Genomic DNA, 21157 nt, shown 5'->3' with positions numbered 1-21157 from the left:
ATTTTATAATTTCAAGAACAAAATATTTATAACATTGAAAGTTATTTTTAAATAATTTGTGTGCTCTTCATGTCATGCCCAAAGCCCGCAAGCCCGATGGCGCAATGTACGCTGTAGATCCCACTGAGTGTAGCGTATTGTTTGGCTCAAATCATTGATAAAATCGACTAGTAGATGCTACACATGAACCCCGTGCTTATCTATTTAAACACAATTTTTAGTCTAGTCATCACTCGATGTGAGACTATATTTTTGGGGCATCACAATCACCCATTTGAGATCGCATAAGAACCAATTCATTTAACACATTTTATATGAAATTAAATTTACTTTTAATATCCCATACGAAATCAAAATCATATTATTATGATAGGTTACCGGACTAAAACTTGTTAGTGTGTAAATAGATAAGCATGAGGTTTAAGTGTAGCATCAACTAATTGATTTTAGTAGTTGGTTGAGCCAAATGACGCACTACACTCCGTTGGTCCTATAGCTTACATTGCGCTAACAGACTCGCAGGTCCGGGGCGTGACAAATGTTATCAGAGCAATTTGCCAGTCGGAAGTGTGCAGCTAAGTGCTATGCGGGACTAAATGTTATATCGCATGAGCGCGGTGGGAGCCATCTCTAGAGCCCGTAAGAGTTGTCTATAGAGTCCACGTTGCTTGATGGTGATACTGGGATGTGTCAATTGTCATGTCACGATAAGAACTTATCATATGTAAGGTGGGTGATTGTAATGCCCCCAAATATAGTCCTACATCAAGTGGTGACTAAAAATTGTGAATGTTTAAATAGATAAGCAAGGGGTTCAAGTGTAGCAATGACTAGTTGATTTTGACAGTGGTTGGAGCCACACAACACGCTACACTCAGTGGGTCCCACATTTACATTGCAGCAATGGGCTCACGGGCCCAGGGCGTGACACTTCAAACGTTTGAAAGTCTAAATATTAAATATTATTTTTATGCTAATAGTCACAGTAATGCAACAAATTTCCTTAGAGTCTTACATAGTTTTTTCAGGTTGCTAAATTTGCCGCTACCTCCAAAGAAGAATGGGAGGAACAATGCAAACTGTGGCCAACATCATATCATCCGCCGAACAAGTAAGCTTATTTTCTTTATACATCCTGTTAGTTTTTATTTCTATTACCTATTTCATTGTTTAATTGTAAATATGTGGAGCCTTGGATTTTAAAAAGCTTTTATTTCATTCCTAATAAAATTGGCGTTTAATTAAAAGCATCAAGCTATAAATTATTTCTGAACTTCACTTTGGAATCTGGACCTGTCTAAATCATATACAAACCTCATTACTTCACGATTGAGCTACATGAAGATTATATGCAATGAGATGAGTAAATTGCCATATTATTCTGTTTCTAGTTGCTTATTCAATTGTGTTGCATATTTCCTTTTTGTTTTATTCATATAATCAAATACAAATTTGTTCAATCACTGGAGCTTTAATATCATTGTAGAATAGGGAACACGGATATTTAATGGTATAAATCAAGGAATTGATTAATAATTTATGGGTGTAGAAGGAGCTAGGTTCTGCATTTTTGTATTCCTTGTGTTTAAATGTGTGTATCAAAATTTATACCTGAATTATAGATCTAATAAAAAACCCTCTAGCAAGAAGAAATTATATTAGGGTATAATTATGTTTCTCGCCTCTAGGTTTGATCCTGGAGATAAAAAAGGACTAAAAAAAGATGTAAAATAACTAAAAAATAAAATAAGAGGAGATGAATTTAGAAAATTTGCTAAATTCATAGGGCACTAAGTGTTTGTCATACGCCAACATGTAGTTTCTTAGCTAGAAGGGACTCTGATTTAAAATAATTCCTATAAACTCCAATCTCTGATAGGGGAATAATGGAAAATTTCTTTAGTTAACTGTAGTCTGGCAAAAGCAGTTTTAGGATGGGTTACATCATGGGATGTTCTCACTCGGGACATGCCATCATAAGTCATACTTTATCTTTTTTGTTTATACTTTAATGGGTTTTCAAACCCATATTATCTTCTTGTTCTGGCAACCGTAAAAATGTGATTTTAGTTATCACTTATTTTTAACAACTTGTGATGGGCTTTTGAATTTCATGATTGCAGCCCTGATGATATTGTTGGGTTTAGCGAAGAAGACTCAGAGATGACTTTCAACTTCATGAAGATTGCAATTAAATTAACAAAGTTCAGTTGTCCTGTTGGTAAGGTATCTTGACATGCTACATTTTACTTCTTCTGTAAATGGTTGATGATTTTAGCATTGATCACTTTAAGTTGCTTACATTTCAACTGACAACAGAAATTTGGATGTCACATCAATTTCTGGTTGGCATGCACTAACTAATCACAAATATTTCACTACATACTTTTCCTGTTTCTTTTTTTTTCCTTCAAAAGAATTGCTTGTTTAACATGCGCATTTATGTTAAAAATTTCTGATTGATTTTTTTCACTTTAGATTTTCTTTTAAAAGCGTAGTTTATGTTTGAGGTTTTTGCAGTTAGTCTTTTGATGCTTGTTAGTTTTGATATACTTATTATGAAATGTCATTTTAGGGTCTAGAAGTTCTTTCTGAATACAATCACTTTCTTTTGTAAACACTAAACAAGGCATAGGGACAATTATTTTCCTTTTCGTTTTTTTATTTTGTGACCTAACCTTAGAGATGAGTCACATACGTAGGCATTTCTGTGTGAGATTTTAGAAAAAGAGACAGAAGAGTAGGTGAATTTTTATCTACTACTCTGCTAGTTTTCTTAAAATGCTTATTTGTGAATCCTGCACCTTCACCGTTCTTTTTGGAGTGCTAAGGTCCATGCAGATGCTGGCATTTTAGTGAATTCCTTTCTTCAAGCTCTTCACCAATATTATGTTCCCTCATTACTTATTTCCTGTTGTGAGGTATTATCTTACCTCCATTTTTCTTTTTCTCTCTGTGACTATTGTCCGGCATTTCGCTTGACTTCATTAGCATAATTCTATATTACCTGTTATATAGTTTTTAACCTAAAGCGTAAGATGTTATCTTAAACCCAGCCTCTCGTCCAAGGAATAGATGCAGAAGATGCAATCCCAAGCACCGAACCTCTTACACTTGGTTCCTCATACTTTTTCTGCCATTTTGTCAAGTTCCTCTTGCAATTTTTACGTATCATCCTTTATATCTATATTTATTTTGCAATTCTATTGCTTATAGTTTTTGATGCTGCAGATAGTAAATGCAGCTGTCATTGTTGATCCTTTAAGTAGGGAGATCATCGCTACTGCCAGTGATGAAACATGTCAGAGGCCAAGTTCTATTTTCAGTGAACCATTGGCAACTCATAGCTCCCCTCAGTCCAATACAAATGGATCAATAGACTGCAATGGAGGTTCTGCACAAAAGCTATCACCTGATCAATACAGCCAATCTTATACTCAAGTTTCTTGTTTATACCCATGGGGATGGATGGCACACAGACCAGATAATGAGAACTCAACAAATTACGGTTGGCATCCTTTAAGACATGCTGCTTTAGTTGCTATTGAAAAGGCTGCTGCAAGGGATAGACATCGATTTCCAAGTTCAGCATCTTCAAAAGACGCATTTCTTGCAAATGACAGTTTGCAAGACCCTTCCGGTAGTTCTCCGGCAAAACGACAGAAGACCAACAATTTAGAAGTAAGTTCTCCAAAAATCTATACTAATAAAGAGAATACTCATGTCAAAACTTTTTATTTCCTTTTTTTCTCCCTTTCAACAATTTGATAACTTGCAATTATACTATTAATTATAATTAAACTTTAACTAAATATCCAAAACATCATATTAATTATGGACCCCCTCACTTTTCCACATATTTAGGCATTCACTAAAATATAATTAATATAAATACTTTATAATGATAAGAAAATATGTAAAATATATTATAATTTATATAAATAATTGTTAAATAATATATAATTAATATAAATACTTTGTATTTCCTTATTATTAAATAATATATTATTAAATAATATATTATTAAATTGTTAAATGCCTATTTATAAATTATGATAAAATACTATTATAAATTAAATAATAAACTATTAAACATTCTTAAAAAAGTATATTATTGAATAAATAATGCAGTAAATTTCTGTAAATATTTAATAGTAAAATAATATCATTCTTTTAATATTATAACCTAAATATGAATTACACTATTATTTAATACATTATAGTGAATAATAGTATTATAATTATACTAATATAAATATTAGAGATAAGAATATTATAATTATTCTATGTTATAGTTAAAAATTTTATAATTATATATTATAATATGAAATAATTATTTAATTTGTTATAAATATCTAATAAATTATGATTAAATTATAATAAGTATCTGAAATATAAAAGTTACTCATACAATTCTTTATACACGACTTTCTTTATTAATATAAGAATTTATATTAGTACAAAGTCACTTCATAACTTTGCACTCAAGGAAAAAGAATTAAAAAAAAGGTATGTCCACGTGCAAAGCACGTGCATTATACTAGTAATTATAAAATAACAGTCCAGAAGCAAGCACTCAGCTTCTTTTTCTGCAACATTTATATTGTTCCTGTCCGATGAAAACTGTAGTTGCTTTCGTAAGATATCATTTCTTGCAACCAGGAAAATTTTGACATTATCTATATTTTTTGTATTGTCCTAATATTATTGACACTATATTGTTGTATTCCAGTATGAAGATATCATAGTCCAAAGCGATCATGCTAATGGTGCGCCTTCAGAATCATTACGGCCTTATCTGTGCACCGGTTTTGATATGTACCTTGTATGGGAGCCGTGCGCTATGTAAGTTCCTATACTTAGCAAGTGGTATCAAATGCATTGAGAATTAGTCTAAAGGTTTTCAAAAATTTCAATTAATGTGAAAGATGCTTGTGAAACTTGTTCCAAAATCATTTCCCTTTGTTACCAACAGATTTAGCAAAAGTTTTACGGCTTGTAGTAACAAAAGACCACCTTGTTAAGTTGAATCATGATTAAACTAGAGAAGCAGTTACATTTATTCCCTCTTTTTTCCTCATTTTCCCTTATATTAATTAATTTGTCAAAGTTTCTACGGCGATATCGTACATCATTCAAAGAATAGATGGTATAATCTCCTAATTTATCTTCTGGTTGTAGGTGTGCAATGGGACTTGTTCATCAGAGGATAAGGCGAATTTTCTACGCATTCCCCAATCCAAACACTGGTGCCCTTGGTAGCGTCTATAGATTGCAAGGAGAAAAGAGTTTGAATCATCATTACTCTGTTTACAGGGTTTTGCTACCTGAGACAGTCCTTCATGAGGTAGAACACTAGGGTTCCAATAATCATAATTGACCGGGTTTATAATTCTGTTGAGTACTATTGGTTCTTTTGGTGTAAAATTGAAATTGAAAGTTATATTTTCTTTAGGATGGGTATTTAATAACCGTAAATTATAGCGGGTTCATTGACATTGTTTAACCTGAAATTTAATGTATTAGATATTGATCCAAATCCATTAAGAGGAGAAACAGGTAGCGTTTCTGTTATGAGTTGATGTACCTGTTGTAGCCTATGTAACTGTGGAATGAGATAGAACTAAGGTTGTATTCTCGTATTTATTTTCTTAAATGTGAAGAATTGAAGTGTGAAAATGCATTATTGTTAGCACCCTTCTTTGATATTTTATTGTTTTATCCCTCAAATAAATAGACTGCCAAGCGTCAAGCCACCACATGCACACTATCACAAACTAGATATCCCGTTCTACTGTCTCGCGGACAAACATTTGCTAATCCGTTGCATGAAGACCACCGCCGTCTACTTGCTGACAACAGTTTATTACGAGAAAAAAAATCTCCGCGAGACAGCAGACCGTTTATTACCAAACTCGCCGAGCAGGACAACGACTCAAAAGAAACGGAATCCTGAGCACGAAGCCGACGGCGACTATGGCGCTACTGTCTTCAGCCTCTCCCCCCATCATCACTCTCCGCTCGCGTTTTCATCTCAGAAACCCTAACCCTAATTCTCTCAATTCGAGGCTACATTCTTCAGCTCTCCAACGCCGAGCCCAGCGATTCCGGTTCCGATCCCAATTCGCTGGCGTCGCAGCTTCCAATATCTGCGAGCAAGAAACCCTAACCCTAGACAGGGGTTCTCTGATCGTGAAGGAGTACTTCACTGAGGCGGAGCTCTTGGCGGCAGTCCGCCTCAGGATCCGCACCTTCTATGAGTTCAATCAGGAAACTTTCAACGTCGAGGTAGTAGAGATTATTTTGCTAAATTTCCAATCTTTTTAAGAATTTATGGGTTATAGATCCTTGACGTTAATGGTATTTGTTCTTTGTTAAGTTCTGTTAGGATCATAGGAGGTTTCTGACGGAGCGGGAGTATGAGGCTTTGAAGGATCGTGTTTGTGGAATGAGAATAGGGTTCAAAAGGGTTACTTGCATCAATGCCACTTTGCCACTGTCGCCGGTATTGGTTTCTGCGAGTGATTTGTGTTCTTTATGCAAGGTAATTGTATATGTGATCGACGACAAGCCTGTCAATAGAAACTAGTATATGATATCAGTTTATAAATCTTTTGACAAAGGTTGACTTATTGAGACAATGCTAGCTTTGTGGTTGAACTTTATGTATTTGTCTTTGTATAATTTTACGCTTACAAGTGCTCAAACTTGGGGTATTCTCTATATAGGCCCTTTCTACTCCTTTGAGCATGATGCTTCCTTGTGTGTATACATTTGGTATTTTCTCATATTGCACCCTAATTATATCCTATTTTTTATTAGCCTCTACTTATTATTATTTTTAAATGACACCCCAACATCTTCATTTTTTTTCAAGATCGAATTCTTTTGTGTTTTGTTTTTTGTTTTTTTTTTGTTGGGGGGTGGGGGTCAGAAAAACGTATAATGGATTTGGGGTTTCAATTACAATTATGGGGTGTTATTTAAGACAATTTAATCAGTTTGGTGGTGTAAATCACAGTTATGAAGATTTGGCGACCTAATATAAAACCAGGTTATAATTGAGGCTCTAAGATTTGTAAAACCCATATATTTACAGTTCCCTTATCATTTTGTTACTATATAACCTGTCTTTGTTCTCAGTGTAAAGATGTTAGATAGTTTGTAGATAACTATTATGTTACGCAAGGGAAGTATAAAACATGTCTAGAAAAGATGTGTAGCTGAATTATGAATGCTGGCGGATAAGAGGAAGTATGACAAAAGATAGGATAAGAAATGGAACATTCATAATTAGAGATAGCTTCGGCTTAAGATAAAACACAAGAAAAGTCGTCAAATTGGAGTATGCTTTGTGTATCATGTTGTGTATTTTGTTTGCACATTCTATTTTATTGTGTATAGCTTAAGAGATGTTGATCCATGCCTCAATATTAAACTAATTAAGTTTAAAGCTACATATTATTACAAGTATCGATAAATTTAAAATACGTATGGATCTAACCAAGTAGAAATACTAAGTACATTTTTATGCAAAAGACAATTATATAACTAACACAAATCTGAATCCAATGACCTTTGGGCAATTAATCAAAATGACATGATTTTTCAACCATACTAGTCTTTTGACAACTTCCTAGTATCCAATTTATTGACCCTCCCATAAACAACAAAACAATCCAATATGACCAATAAATCATACTTTCATCATCTCATCATCATCTTGAAAATTGAGATCTCCATTTTCCTCATTACCTGCTCTCGTTTTCTTGATTGGTTCTCAATGTCATTCTTCTTTTTCATGCAACATATTTTTCATTTGCTGACATTGGTTGTGGTAAATCAGCTCACTCTCAACACGCTCCTTCTGACCACATTTTTTCTTTTTCTTTTTCTTCTTTTTTTTTCCTTTCCCTTTAAGAATACTGTTCAAGTTTTAACTTTAAGGTCTCCTACCAATAATTGGCTTAATAAACTTGTTACATTTTTTGTCATTGGCAAATACCAGTTACATGATCAGAATTTTCTACTTAAAGAGTTAATAGCTTCCTCCCTCCCTCTTAAGATGATACTGCTTGATCCTCCTCCAAGATCAATATTCTCTTTGATGTCTATCCAAGAGTTATATTCATTTGTTACCATGCACAGACATATATAGCTAGTTTGAACCGGGTTACTTCTAGCTTGGGGTTCAAATCTTCAAGTCATGCTTCAAATCTTAACTTCTACTGTGGAATATGGAACTTATATCTGGAAAGAATTGAGCCTGCACTTTGGCCATCTTGTAATATTAAATTGGTATCCCATTTGTTTGCGCATCTAAATTGTATTTTTGTTGTATCTGCAGTTCTCAGATGATGGAGAAAACCGAGTAGTAGTTGGGACTTTAGATCTTAACCAGTGCCTTAGTTTGACAGATGAACTGACGGGGAAAAAACCTCAGGTACTTTATTTATGTATCTATACTCTGCATTTTCACAAGGCAAAACTGAGGTTGGGAGCTAAGCATCAAATATAAGAGAGTTGATTTTTGGAACTTTTCAGATCCTAAGTGAAATTGTTAGTTTTTGGTTTTTCCCCAATGTTTATGTACATCCAGCAAAATTTTCCTATTATGGAAAGGATTCCTTTTTATTTCCCCGTATGACTTGCATTTCTGATGTTATCAGTCACAATCTGCATAGAGTGCTCTCTCCCACCTTCGGCATGCATTACTCTGTTAGACCCTAGAGGGGGGTGATTAGGGTCTTATGCTAATCTAATCCGATTAAATGCCAATTAAAATTAATTAATACGTTATCCTAGCAAGTATGAAATACAACAATATTTGTAAGCTAGGGTAAGCAATGTAAACAATAAGATATATCCTATATGATGTAATATATATGCAAGGATATATAAACTAACACAAGGGTAAACAATATGAACTAGATAGTGGATGATATAGATAATGAGTTAATGACAATGGCGATATAAGATATGAATATAAATATGAATGAACGCCAAAGCACACTCAAACAAGCAATATGATCACGGAGTTCGGACCTTCCGTCCTACGTCTCCGCTCCCCACTCACGGGGAGAAATCCACTAACACAATCCGGTTTGGAAGCCGGAACTTCTTCTACACACTCGGTTTTCTAGCTAACCGAAAACTCTACAACTCACACTCTTGCAATCACACTCTACACCCACTAAGTGTTGGACCTAGCCGTGTCTCCCTCAAGTGCTCGGTTACAGCCTCTCCCTATGCACGTCAACCGACGCCACTCCTCTTAGGACGATCCCCGACTCTCACCACACACTCCTCACTCGGTGTACAAGTGTATTACAAAGTGATTCTCACAATAAGCACAAATATAACAAATGATTGTTCTCAAAACAAGGTGAGAACTCAATTAAGCACAACTCTTAGTCACAAACCCACAACCCCAAATTATAACAATGTAAATACAATAAGCTCAAAAGGTTGTGTGTGAACAAAGAGATATAAATCAAAACTAAACTCAATGTAGTTCTAGCTAAATAACAATGATAATCAAATATATAAAATAGCTAGAAATAGAGTTTAGAAAACTTCTCAATATATCAAGAGTTGGAGGGAGAATAGTTGAATGCCCAAACACCAATAGATGATCTCCTCAAGCTCTTGTTGAATTGAATCACAAAACCAAAACACTCTAATGCTTAAAAGCTTCTTAAAACAAACTTAAACAAACACTAAACAAGTTTAAACCCTTGTTAAAATCTTTTAAACCATTCTCTTGTTATATAGGGAGATGTAAATGCAATGAGGTATTTATAACAACCCAAGACATCAGCCAAAACCCCAAGGAAATGACCAAAAACCCAAAAACAAACAAAACAGAAAACTAGCCGTTACTGTGCAACGGCTCTCTGATAAGTCGACTTAGAGTCGACTTATGACATATACAGTTTTTGGCAGATGCTGAAAATTATGCGTATCTGGATTTGTAAAATCAGTTAAAAATAGTAAATCAACTCTAAACATTATGAAATTTTGAGGGATGTTTCTAAACATGTAAATAAACATTTTACAAAAATAATTTCTGAAATATCACTTCTCATTTGTGAGAAATGAATATTTGAATACAGATATTTCAGATTCTAAAAACTGCTGAAACACCCGATTTTCTAAAATCAATTTGACACAGTAAATTAACTCCAAAAATTATAAAATTTTTAGGGAAGCTTCTAAACGTGTATATGAACATGTTAGAGAAGGAATTTCTCAAATATCACTTCCCATTTGAGAGAAATAATTTATTTTGTAAACTGGTCAAAAATACATAACTTTGAATTTGCAAGGCTTCACCGACATTCCGCCAACCTCCTTTGGATATGATCGTTGAAGCTCTATTCCATCCATCCTCCAACTACGTTGTTTGTCTATAATAAATAAGAAAACACAACCACTAGACAAACAACATTAATTATAAATTGTTTGTTAAACATCATCAAAACAAGAAGGCCAACAATCTCCCCCTTTTTGATGATGACAAACAATTTACGAAAAGAGATATATGCATGAAAGGAAATGAATTGTAATTCACATGCATATAAGCAAACAAGATAGATATACTCACAATATTTCTCCCCCTTTGACAACATCAAAAAGGGGACAAAACAATTAAGAGAGCGAAAGCTCCCCCTATCAATAAGCATAGGTGAGTATAAAAAGAGTATTTATAGGGATTGCTCCCCCTATCAAAAAACCATATAGAATATATGCAATGAAAGATCATGGCAAACATGTGAGCAATCATAAATGATATGCCAAAAATCACTCACATCCAAGAGATAATGAGAACACATAATGATATGTCATGACAAATAGGTGTCTCAAAATACAAGCCTAAAAACCATGTATAAAAAATAGATTTATGAAATCAAAAGAGAGAAAACATGAGAATCATGCAAAAAGAGTTTTCGAATGAAAACAAATCAACCAAATGAAATCATAAATCAACCATTTAAACCAAAAATGATGTCTGATCAACAAAAAAAATTCTTTTGTAAGACTTGATCAAACCACTCATAGAATACATTATAAAGCACGAATAGATGATCCATTAGCACAAACACATAAATATCATCATATAAGTGAAATATAATGAATTCAAAACAACAAATCAAAACAAAATCTTTAACAAAAGAATTTCAAGAGAGGCAAAAATATATCAAGCTCTTAAGCTTGTTCTAACCCATATAATCATTCTAGCATCCGGTAAACATGATTTATAAATGCAAACCTCTCATCAAAATCAAAACTAGGAATTATGAAAATAAAAGAATTTGACCAAAGAAAATTTGTTTTCATAAAAAGTTTCAAAGCATAATTTTCAAATAACCAAGAAAAAGGAAAAAATAAGAATACTAAAATTCTTGGTTTAAAATTTAAATTTATTTTGGTACCCAAAAACTCTTGGTACCAAAAGATTTAGGGACATGACCCCTATCATTAAAGCTCAAAGCTTTAGGGTTATGAACCCTCTTAGGCACATATGGTGTACTAACATGGTCAAAACAATATTCATTCAAATGATCCTTCCGATTGCAATTTGTGCAATGAAAGAGATCCATTTGTTTTTGTGGACCATTAGCTCGTGCACGGGAATCATTTGCAAATAAAGATTTTCTTTTAAATTTATTTTGCAAATGAGAACCATCATTAAACAAAGGTGGTCTTTTTGGAGCAAATTGCAAATTTGAAGCATTTTGCAAATCAAAACAAATTTAGCAAGATGTCCAACCCTACCACAAACATCACATTTAAAAACATGTGGTCTATTGGAAGCATTTGTCAAATGAGATTTTCTTTTCAAATCAAAGTAATATTTGGCCAAATGACCAAAACGACCACAATAATCACACTTGAACACACTAGCATGCTTATGATGAGCTTTGTGAGAATGAGCATGTGAATGTGTAAGTGTACAAGATGAAGAAGCTATATGAGATGCACAAGGAACATTAGAATTCTTATGTTTGTGTGCATCATAACAAAACTTAGCTAAATGACCTTGACGGCCGCAAATAGAACACTTATAAGTTTTGCTATACATGTGTGCATAATGAGTGGATGATTTTGATTTAGTCTTGGCACACATGTCCATAAGCCTCTTATGATTATTAATGCATATTTTCAAAGTTGAATCTAAAGATGAAATACTATTTTTCATAAGATTCAAATCTTCATTTTTAGGCACATATGCATTTTTAGAAGTAGAACATAAATAGTCATTTATAAATGAAGCAGTGTTATTTTTTATGTTCTCTACTTCTAACATGGCATCAATCTTAGCATGAGATAAGCTAGAAATGGATGATGATAATTTCTCATTTTCCAATTTTAACATATCATTACTTTCTTTAAGAGCAACATTTTCTTTGGAAATGATATCAAAATTGGAAGCTAGCTTCTCATGATCGGATTTTAAACTAACATGCTTGCTTTGTAAATCAATGCTTATGATGAACAATTGGTGCATGTGTGTGTACATGTGATGAAGAAGCTACATGAGATGCACAAGGAGCATTAGAATTCTTATGTTTGTGTGCATCATAACAAAACTTAGCTAAATGACCTTGACGGCCGCAAATAGAACACTTATAAGTTTTGCTATACATGTGTGCATAATGAGTGGATGATTTTGATTTAGTCTTAGCACACATGTCCATAAGCTTCTTATGGTTATTAATGCATATTTTCAAAGTTGAATCTAAAGATGAAATACTATTTTTCATAAGATTCACATCTTCATTTTTAGGCACATATGCATTTTTAGAAGTAGAACATAAATAGTTATTTATAAAAGAAGCTGTATTATTTTTTATGTTCTCTACTTCTAACATGGCATCAATCTTAGCATGAGATAAGCTAGAAATGGATGATGATAATTTCTCATTTTCAATTTTAACATATCATTACTTTCTTTAAGAGCAACATTTTCTTTGGAAATGATATCAAAATTGGAAGCTAGCTTCTCATGATCGGATATAAGTTCTACATGCTTGCTTTGTAAATTAATGAAATCATTTTGCAATTTGTTAAAGGCATGTAATAATTTTTCACTAGCACAAGCAAGTTCATCATTAGGTAAATCATTAATAGATTCGAACTCGCAAACCTCACTAGGGCTATCGCCTAGTGCACGTGTGCATGAAGCTCCATATGAACTTGAAGCGGGATCCTCCAAAGCTTGTCGGATCGCCTCCAAGTCTCCTTGATGCGCTTCTATGAATTTCCATAATGTATAAGCGCTATCAAAAGAATCAAGCTTGTTAGACATAAATGAATCAAATGCATTTAATAAAAATTCTAACATAAGCTTGTTCATAATAAACATCTTTTTATCATGTTTGCTCCACTTGGATTTCTCCAACGTGGGCACAATATAAGCACAATCAATGATTTCCCATAAATCGATATTTTTAGATTGAACAAATATTTTGAATCTAAAGCATCATTGAGCATAGGGGAAAACATTTAATCTAGGAGCAATATTGATGGCATAACCTAAACCATGCATATCCATAATATAAAAAGGCAAGCAAGATACAATTAAAGCTCAAAATTAGATTAGCACAAAAACTAACTTGGATCTTTAACTCAAGGCGATTAGACCTTAAATCAAAGAGCACCAAGCTCTGATACCAATTGTTAGACCCTAGAGGGGGGGTGATTAGGGTCTTATGCTAATCTAATCCGATTAAATGCCAATTAAAACTAATTAATAAGTTATCCTAGCAAGTATAAAATACAACAAGATACGTAAGCTAGGATAAGCAATATGAACAAATGAATATATCCTATCAATGAGATATTACAAATATATGAGCAAGGATATATGAACTAACACAAGGGTAAAATAAACAATCTACACAAGTGATAGGGTAATATGATGAGCAATACACAAAGGCGATATAAGATATGAAAACAAGAATAAGAACGCCAATGCAATCACAAACAAAACGATATGTTTACGAGGTTCGGTCCCCACGACCTACGTCCCCGCTCCTCACCTCGAGGAGATCTCCACTATCACAACCGGGTTTTCTACGTTCACCCGAACAACGTTTACACCTCACAATACAATCACTATGTAATCACACCTCACACACTAAGTGTTGGTCCTAGCCCGTGTCCTCCTTCTCAAGTGCTCGGTTACAACCTCTCCCTAGGCACGTCAACCGACGCCACTCCTCTTGGATTCGACCCCGTCTCTCACCACACACTTCTCTCGGTGTACAAGTGTATTACAAGTGAATCCTCACAATTAAGCACAATATAAATCAATTGATTGTTCTCTAAACAAGGTGAGAACTCAATTAAGCACAACTCTTAGTCACAAACCCACAACCCCAAATTATACTATGAATGTAAATACAATAAGCTCAAAAGGTTGTGTGTGAACAAAGAGATATAAATCAAAACTAAACTCAATGTAGTTCTAGCTAAATAACAATGATAATCAAATATATAAAATAGCTAGAAATAGAGTTTAGAAAACTTCTCAATATATCAAGAGTGGAGGGAGAAGAGTTGGATGCCCAAACACCAATAGATGATCTCCTCAAGCTCTTGTAGAATTGAATCACAAAACCGAAACACTCAAATGCTTAAAAGCTTCTTAAAACAAACTTAAACAAACACTAAACAAGTTTAAACCCTTACCGAAATACTCAAATGCTTAAAAGCTTCTTAAAACAAACTTAAACAAACACTAAACAAGTTTAAACCCTTGTTAAAATCTTTTAAACCATTCTCTTGTTAGTTGAAAGATGACAGGAATGGGGTATTTATACCCTCTAAAGATCTTAGCAAAAACCCCCAAAACAAATGACAAAACAGCCCCCAGAGAAACAGCTCAGAAATAGCCGTTAGTAGCCAACGGCTATATTGTCGGTCGACCGAAAATTCCGTCGGTCGACGAGCAGACACAAATCCGGTCGACCGGTGCGGTCGACCGATGGAGCTTTTCGGTTGACCGGACCGGTCGACCGACCAACTCTCTGGACCATGCTGACGAAAGAACAAACGAGCGGTCGACCGGTTCGGTCGACCGAATACTGATACTTCTGAAAACTGTTTATCTGATTTTAAAACACTGTTTAAAAATATCAAACAAATTCCAAAAAATATAAAAAACTTTGGGGAATGATTGTAGACATGATAATAAACATGCTACAGTGACTGGTTATCAGAAAAGACATCCCAAATGTAAAATATCATCATTTTGTAAGGAGGTCCAAAACACGAAAATATGAACATATGAATTTTGACATTTAGGCTAAACCATGTTTTGAAACTTTGCACAATGATTTTGTAGACTTAATAAAATATGTATATGATTGTTATTAAGTCCATAAACTCAGAAAACAATGTTTTCACAAATACAATAGAAAATGAAACCTATGAGTATGTATATGAAAATATATTTGTTTCATATCTATGTAGATAAACCAAATCACAATAATAAATATGAAACATGTAATTTCATATTTATAAACATGAAAACCAAAACTTGTGTTGTATATATATGTGATTACATATATATACAAGGAAACTAATAAAATGTGTGTGTATAGATAATTGAGCTTAGAGTACTTAACACACATAATATAAACCTATACTAGATTACCCAAGCCGATCTTGATCTTCAATAAGCTTGACTTGGTACACTTTGCGGATGAAGCTTGAACTTGGATCTTGAACTTTGAATAGCAAGACTTCACCGACATTCCGCCAACCTCCTTTGGATATGATCGTTGAAGCTCTATTCCATCAATCCTCCAACAACGTTGTTTGTCTACAATAAATAGATAACACAAGCACTAGACAAACAACATTAGTTGTAAATTGTTTGTTAAACATCATCAAAACAAGAAGGCCAACATACTCCACCTAGTTTAAACTATATGGCCTTGCATTTGATGTCCCTCGTGAGTCCTGAAGTTGGGAGATTTCTTTCTTCCATTCAATGCATGCATAGATTCATTACGTTTGTATTCTGCCAATCTGACATGTATTGATCATGATAAAACATCCACGTTGTTCGTACCCAATATCTTCTTTAGAAGCTAAGAGGAGGAAGATATATAGAACAGATCATGTTAATGAAATTGAAAAAACATAAGAAAAATGTACTTTGTTGAGGTGGAGATAGTGTCCCCATTCTCCTACTATTATGCTGAAACACATTCCGACTTCTTGGAGACTAGCCGAAGAAGAGAGGAGGAAAGAGATGGAACAAACCCTAAAAATGATTAGAGAGAATGAATGGTCAGATAAGATCTAAGGAGAAGAGGAAGGAAGGTATATAAGTTGGTATCGGCTCTGAGTGCTAGTGAATTTAGGCTATAGATTTGCATGTGTAGGCCTACCTCCATGGGTATAGTAGATGCATATGCATACGCTGCACATATTACCTTTTGTATATCAGTTTGGAAGAATCTTTCTTTGAGAATGTACTTTATTGTTTTTATCCTTGAGATCTGAGGGCACTTATCTTTGAGCTCTGAGAAAATTTCGTATTGGGCTTATATAGTCAGAGGAGTTGCAAAAGATGTTAAAATAATAAGGAAAGATGGAAGAAGACACAAGAAATGGCAAAGTTGAAAACTTCCTTTTTTGAATATTAGTCATTAAAGCTGTGGTTAAAGTTCAAATGATAAATTGTGAGATGCACACCTTCAGTGAAATGATTTGTGAAGCAAATTAGTTATGGTGGAAATGCGTATTTTTTAATGGAAATCGACGTTTATTCTCAGTTATACTTAATAGAATCATTTTTATTCTCATTAATTCTATGAGATGAGACAGAAGCCTGTGATACGTGATGGGGCTGATTTGCCCTGCATAGCCCTCATAATGATTTATGGCACCGTCTTAATCCTGGCAAAATTGATTTCTAGCAATACCATCTGTTTGACTAGTCTGTTTCTCTCTCACTGTCTATGTTCTTTTATCCATTTTGAATTCAATTTTCAAACATTTGCCAAATCATTCAACAGGATTGTTTATTCTCTCCTCTAGTATGTAGGAAAATCTATACTATATTGGTAATTGCGATCCTTAATAAGCTAATCTGCCTCTTAACCTTGCAATTTGTTAATTTACATTATAATCTTATATCTTCCTTGACTTAGCTATAGAATTCTATTTGAAGCTCAACACTACCAAATTGTTTGCCAGGGCACTGGACCAGACCTCAAGAGAGCATATCTAAGCAATGTATGTGTGGCCAAGGAGCTGCAGAGAAATGGGTTGGGTTATGCCCTAATTGCCAAATCTAAAGAAGTTGCTCGTGAATGGGGTGATGGTCTTTATCTCGCTTGGCCAACAATTTTCGCTTTTATATGCTTATTCTGTTGACGATCATAAGCAAGTCAGAAACTACAAATTTAGTCAACTTTTTGGCCTAACTAGACCTTAAAAGTCAACAGCCAATATAATAGCATTAGCTGCTTTAGAATTCTAGAAACTTAGGCCAGATTGAAATCCTTGTGCAGTATGCATGCTTTAAAAGCTAAAGCAATGGTGAATCACCCAACCCTTAGGTAAAGAAGATAACTCCAAGATTATAAAATTGTTGATATTTTTCCTCATAAATAAAAGCTGGATTTTGTATGGAATATGTAAAAGAAAGTCTAATGATCGAAATACTTAGAAGGGAAATTAATGCACTTCTATATGACACACATTTGTTGCATATGCACGGATAACTAAAGGACGCAACAAAAAAAATTGTAATTTGTAAATAAATGTGTCAAACTTATGATAACAAAAATGTTTATGATGTAAACAACCTACTCCCACAAGTAGCTGGGAACAATGTGAGATGGTGCTGCGATAAATTGTTATCATACTAAGATAAAAGGTTCACAGATGGTCATGCTTATAGATCTAATGGTGGTAGAAGAGTGAGGAGGAGAAAGGAGCTGCTAGAAACCATTTAATTGGTAAATCAGCTTCATTGACACTTCGAATACTGATAAATAAATAAACAAATAAAACTCTGAATCCTCTGAAATATGCAGTCATAAATTGCAGAGTCTGTTTCTACAATGACCTGTTACTTTTATGTAGGCTAGCTCATGACCAAGATGCCTAGTTTTGGTGCCCATTAAGGAAATTTTTAATGTACTGAGATCTATGCCTGATAGCTATGAAGTCAGAACAGTCTTGGAAATTTTTTCCATAAAGTTTCTTCAATGACATAAGAGAAGTTAATATTTCTCTTTATTCTCTACTTGATTTTTCCATGCGAGAAACGAAAAAGAAAAAAAGGCTTAGAACTCTTAATGGCTTGCCGCGAAATAAGAGGCTAGGAATCATTTCTTCTGGTTACTATTTGGTAGTTTTGATTATCATGGATCTCACATATTTTGCAAACCCTTCTGAACTTTGCAACATACTTATAATTTTTTTCTTACGCAATCAGTGAGAACTTTATGAAACTTCATACTCATCAGCTGCCTTTTACCATGTTCTTTACTATAATGTTGAACTTTGGAAGTGTGGAGAAAACTTTTCCCTAATTATACCAGCAATTATGGACCAAGCGGAGTTGTTTCAAGCAAATCTAAGTAAAGGCTCAGTTTTGTTCTTAGTTCAAGCATAGTACACCCTTGACTCAAGCAAAAAAAAAAAAAACACACACACATTTTGTCCTTAAAATTATGCTTGCGACATGAAATGAGGATAAGTAAGGAGAGGGTAACAGAGTGGGGTTGTTGCAATTCATGATGGTGTGTTGTTGGAGTGAATATAGAAGGCATCTTATTTGAGTTAAAGATATGTAGAGGGTGTGATGGGATTATCAGTTTTGCATGTGCAATTATTGGTGAATAAATTTCGAGGAAACCAAAATTTTAGTGATATAGCTTGGCTATTCTGTAGTCTTTCGGGACAATCTGGAGGCACATACACCAAAACTGATCTCAAGTTAGCAGTATGGCAATTCTGATCCTGGATCATATCACAAGCAGGAAGACCTTAGTTAGATTGAATCAATTTGTTAATACAGCTTTAATTTTTTTTTCTCAGTTGAGGAACTTTCAAGTATAGAGAGAGTTTCTTTGTAAGCCTCGTTGTTGAGAAGGCTATTGCTCTCAATAATGGGATATTTCTTCATATGTAGATTCTGAGCCCCTAATCAAAGAGTTTATGAGGCCAATGAGCTGTTTTAAAAATAATGTGACTGGAAAATTAGCCATTTTATATATGTTCTCAATGACCAATAACCATGTTCTTCAATCTGGTTTATTATGGCCAAAATATTTTTACAGATTTTTCTTGTTAATTGCATGTTGCACTATAATCTCTCATTGTTTCTCATGTTTGTTTTTTATTTTAAAAGTCAAATGTTCACTTAACATGGTCTTTTTTCAGGAATAACTGATCTTTATGTTCATGTTGCTGTGGATAACGACGCTGCTCAAAAGTTATATGAAAAGAGCGGATTTGTTTATGAGAATGAGGAGCCTGCTTGGCAAGCAAGATTTCTAAGTCGACCCAGACGATATCTTCTTTGGACACATCTTAAACAAACCAACTTGTAAGGTAAACTTATTTTGTATGGAGCATTTGGCTTTCAGTCCTCAATGTAGATAAGCTTTTTTCAAATGTCACATTTTCATGATAGGTGCGACGCACAGTTTCATTTATATATCATTGTTTATAATATTTATTGCCGTTTTTTCTTCAACTCTTGTATGATTAAATGCTTTCAATATATTAAGTCATGATTAACATATGGGTGGATTATGTGACATTATAAGGTAAATATTGCTAAGAAGTTCTTGTCTTGTACATTATTGTGGTTGCATATTTCATTTTTCTATTTTTGTGAAGGATATCTATGCAAGAGTGTCTTTTAACTTGGGAATATTAATATCTACCACGTCTGATATTTCTTTGAGGTTTGAAGGTAGTAGCCTCATGTTTGCTATATCCTGTTCTTTAGTGGTTTTAACTTTGAAATGTTGATATCTACCTGGTCTGAAATTGCTTCTTGGTTTGAAGGTAGCCTCGTGTTTTGATATATCCCATTCTTTAGTGGTTTTAACTTTGGAATATTAATGTCTGCCGATATCTCGTTCTTTGGAATTCTGACTGTTCAGTTGCATCCTGATTTTATGCCTGACCATTGTATTCTGTTTTTTGAAAATTTCATGTCGCATCTTTGCCTGTATTCGTCCTGACTAGAATTTAGTAACTTCATAGATAATCTAGACCCTAGTTCGGTAGATTTATTATCAACACTTATTCAACGACTAAGTCGGTCTTTTTCAGTGAGTTGAGCCTTGAGACGTTTTCATTGATGACTTGATCTCCTAAAGATGAATTAAGCCATCAAGGATACTAATTGTGATTTACATATGTAACATAAGAAGATTTCAATCATCAGAGAAAGATGCCTCCTGTCTGTAAGGATTACAAAGAGTTGAATCTAGAGTTGTCCCTTGGTGAGATGACCTCCTCCTATTTACAAGAGTTAAATCTTCAGTGTTTTTAATGATGCATGCATTATTTGCGCAGAAGATTCAATGGTTCGAGTGAGCCTCCTGGGCCTAGGATGAGAAGAGTTGAATCCAGCACAGTGACACTATACTAACTGTGAGACATTACTTTGATTGGGAAGTGACTGATTTGACTGATGATTAAGATTGAGGTTACAGTTACAGGGAATTTGACACCGTTATGTTTGATAGCTCACATCATATGTCCATGTTATTAGTCATTACCCTTCTTGCTCGTTGCTATCACTGAGAATTCTCAGGGTAATTATTTCACGGCGAACTAGCACTTAAATACATTATATATTTCACTCACTTTGCACTTTAGAGTCTATCTTGGAAACCATTTTTTAGTAGTGTCGAGCGGGCCAAAAAAAAAAGAAAAATCAAGACATCACACATGGAGCCCAGTTTTTCATCATTTTCCAGCTCATTTCCTCTCAAAAAACTCGAAATAGGTTTTCAGTTTTTGTGGGACCCATTGCATTAGCATCTCTGAGCGTACGTCTCGTATACACTCTTCCCCTTTTTCTTTGTTCCAACCAACCAAATGAAGAAAAAGGTGTCACGGACCTTGTTTCTTAAGCTAACTGCGAACTAAACAGCCCCTTATA

General features: G+C 34.1%; 2 protein-coding genes across 5 annotated transcripts in view; both read left to right on the top strand.

Moving 5' to 3' along the window:
* The window catches only part of LOC109848374 (probable inactive tRNA-specific adenosine deaminase-like protein 3), a 10829-nt gene extending 5255 nt beyond the window's left edge, over positions 1–5574 (top strand). For 2 of the 4 annotated variants that reach the window (XM_020417836.1, XM_020417838.1), the window contains 5 exons: positions 1029–1111; positions 2124–2226; positions 3232–3681; positions 4733–4845; positions 5182–5574. In XM_020417836.1, coding sequence (XP_020273425.1) covers positions 1029–1111; positions 2124–2226; positions 3232–3681; positions 4733–4845; positions 5182–5359 — 927 coding nt within the window. In that variant the 3' untranslated portion in view covers positions 5360–5574. Of the gene's footprint in view, positions 1–1019; positions 1112–2123; positions 2227–3231; positions 3682–4732; positions 4846–5181 lie in introns of all 4 variants that reach the window. The other 2 variants (XM_020417835.1, XM_020417837.1) reach the window with 1 other exon arrangement.
* LOC109848375 lies at positions 5782–19732 on the top strand. The gene is made up of 5 exons (XM_020417839.1): positions 5782–6288; positions 6389–6544; positions 8348–8443; positions 17218–17338; positions 19417–19732. Exons 1-5 carry the CDS (start codon positions 5977–5979, stop codon positions 19584–19586), a joined length of 855 nt encoding a protein of 284 aa, XP_020273428.1. The 5' UTR covers positions 5782–5976; the 3' UTR covers positions 19587–19732.

This window comes from Asparagus officinalis, chromosome 7 (genome assembly GCF_001876935.1).
Source record: "Asparagus officinalis chromosome 7, Aspof.V1, whole genome shotgun sequence".
NCBI lineage: Eukaryota > Viridiplantae > Streptophyta > Magnoliopsida > Asparagales > Asparagaceae > Asparagus > Asparagus officinalis.
This window is presented reverse-complemented; position numbering and strand designations above follow the sequence as displayed.

Excerpts from the sequence above, each read along its gene's own strand:
- LOC109848375 (XM_020417839.1), top strand. The coding sequence starts at position 5,977 with ATGGCGCTACTGTCTTCAGCCTCTCCCCCCATCATCACTCTCCGCTCG. Across the intron at positions 6,289-6,388 it reads AGGAAACTTTCAACGTCGAG|GATCATAGGAGGTTTCTGAC; the intron begins GTAGTAGAGATT and ends AAGTTCTGTTAG. Across the intron at positions 17,339-19,416 it reads AGAAGTTGCTCGTGAATGGG|GAATAACTGATCTTTATGTT; the intron begins GTGATGGTCTTT and ends GTCTTTTTTCAG.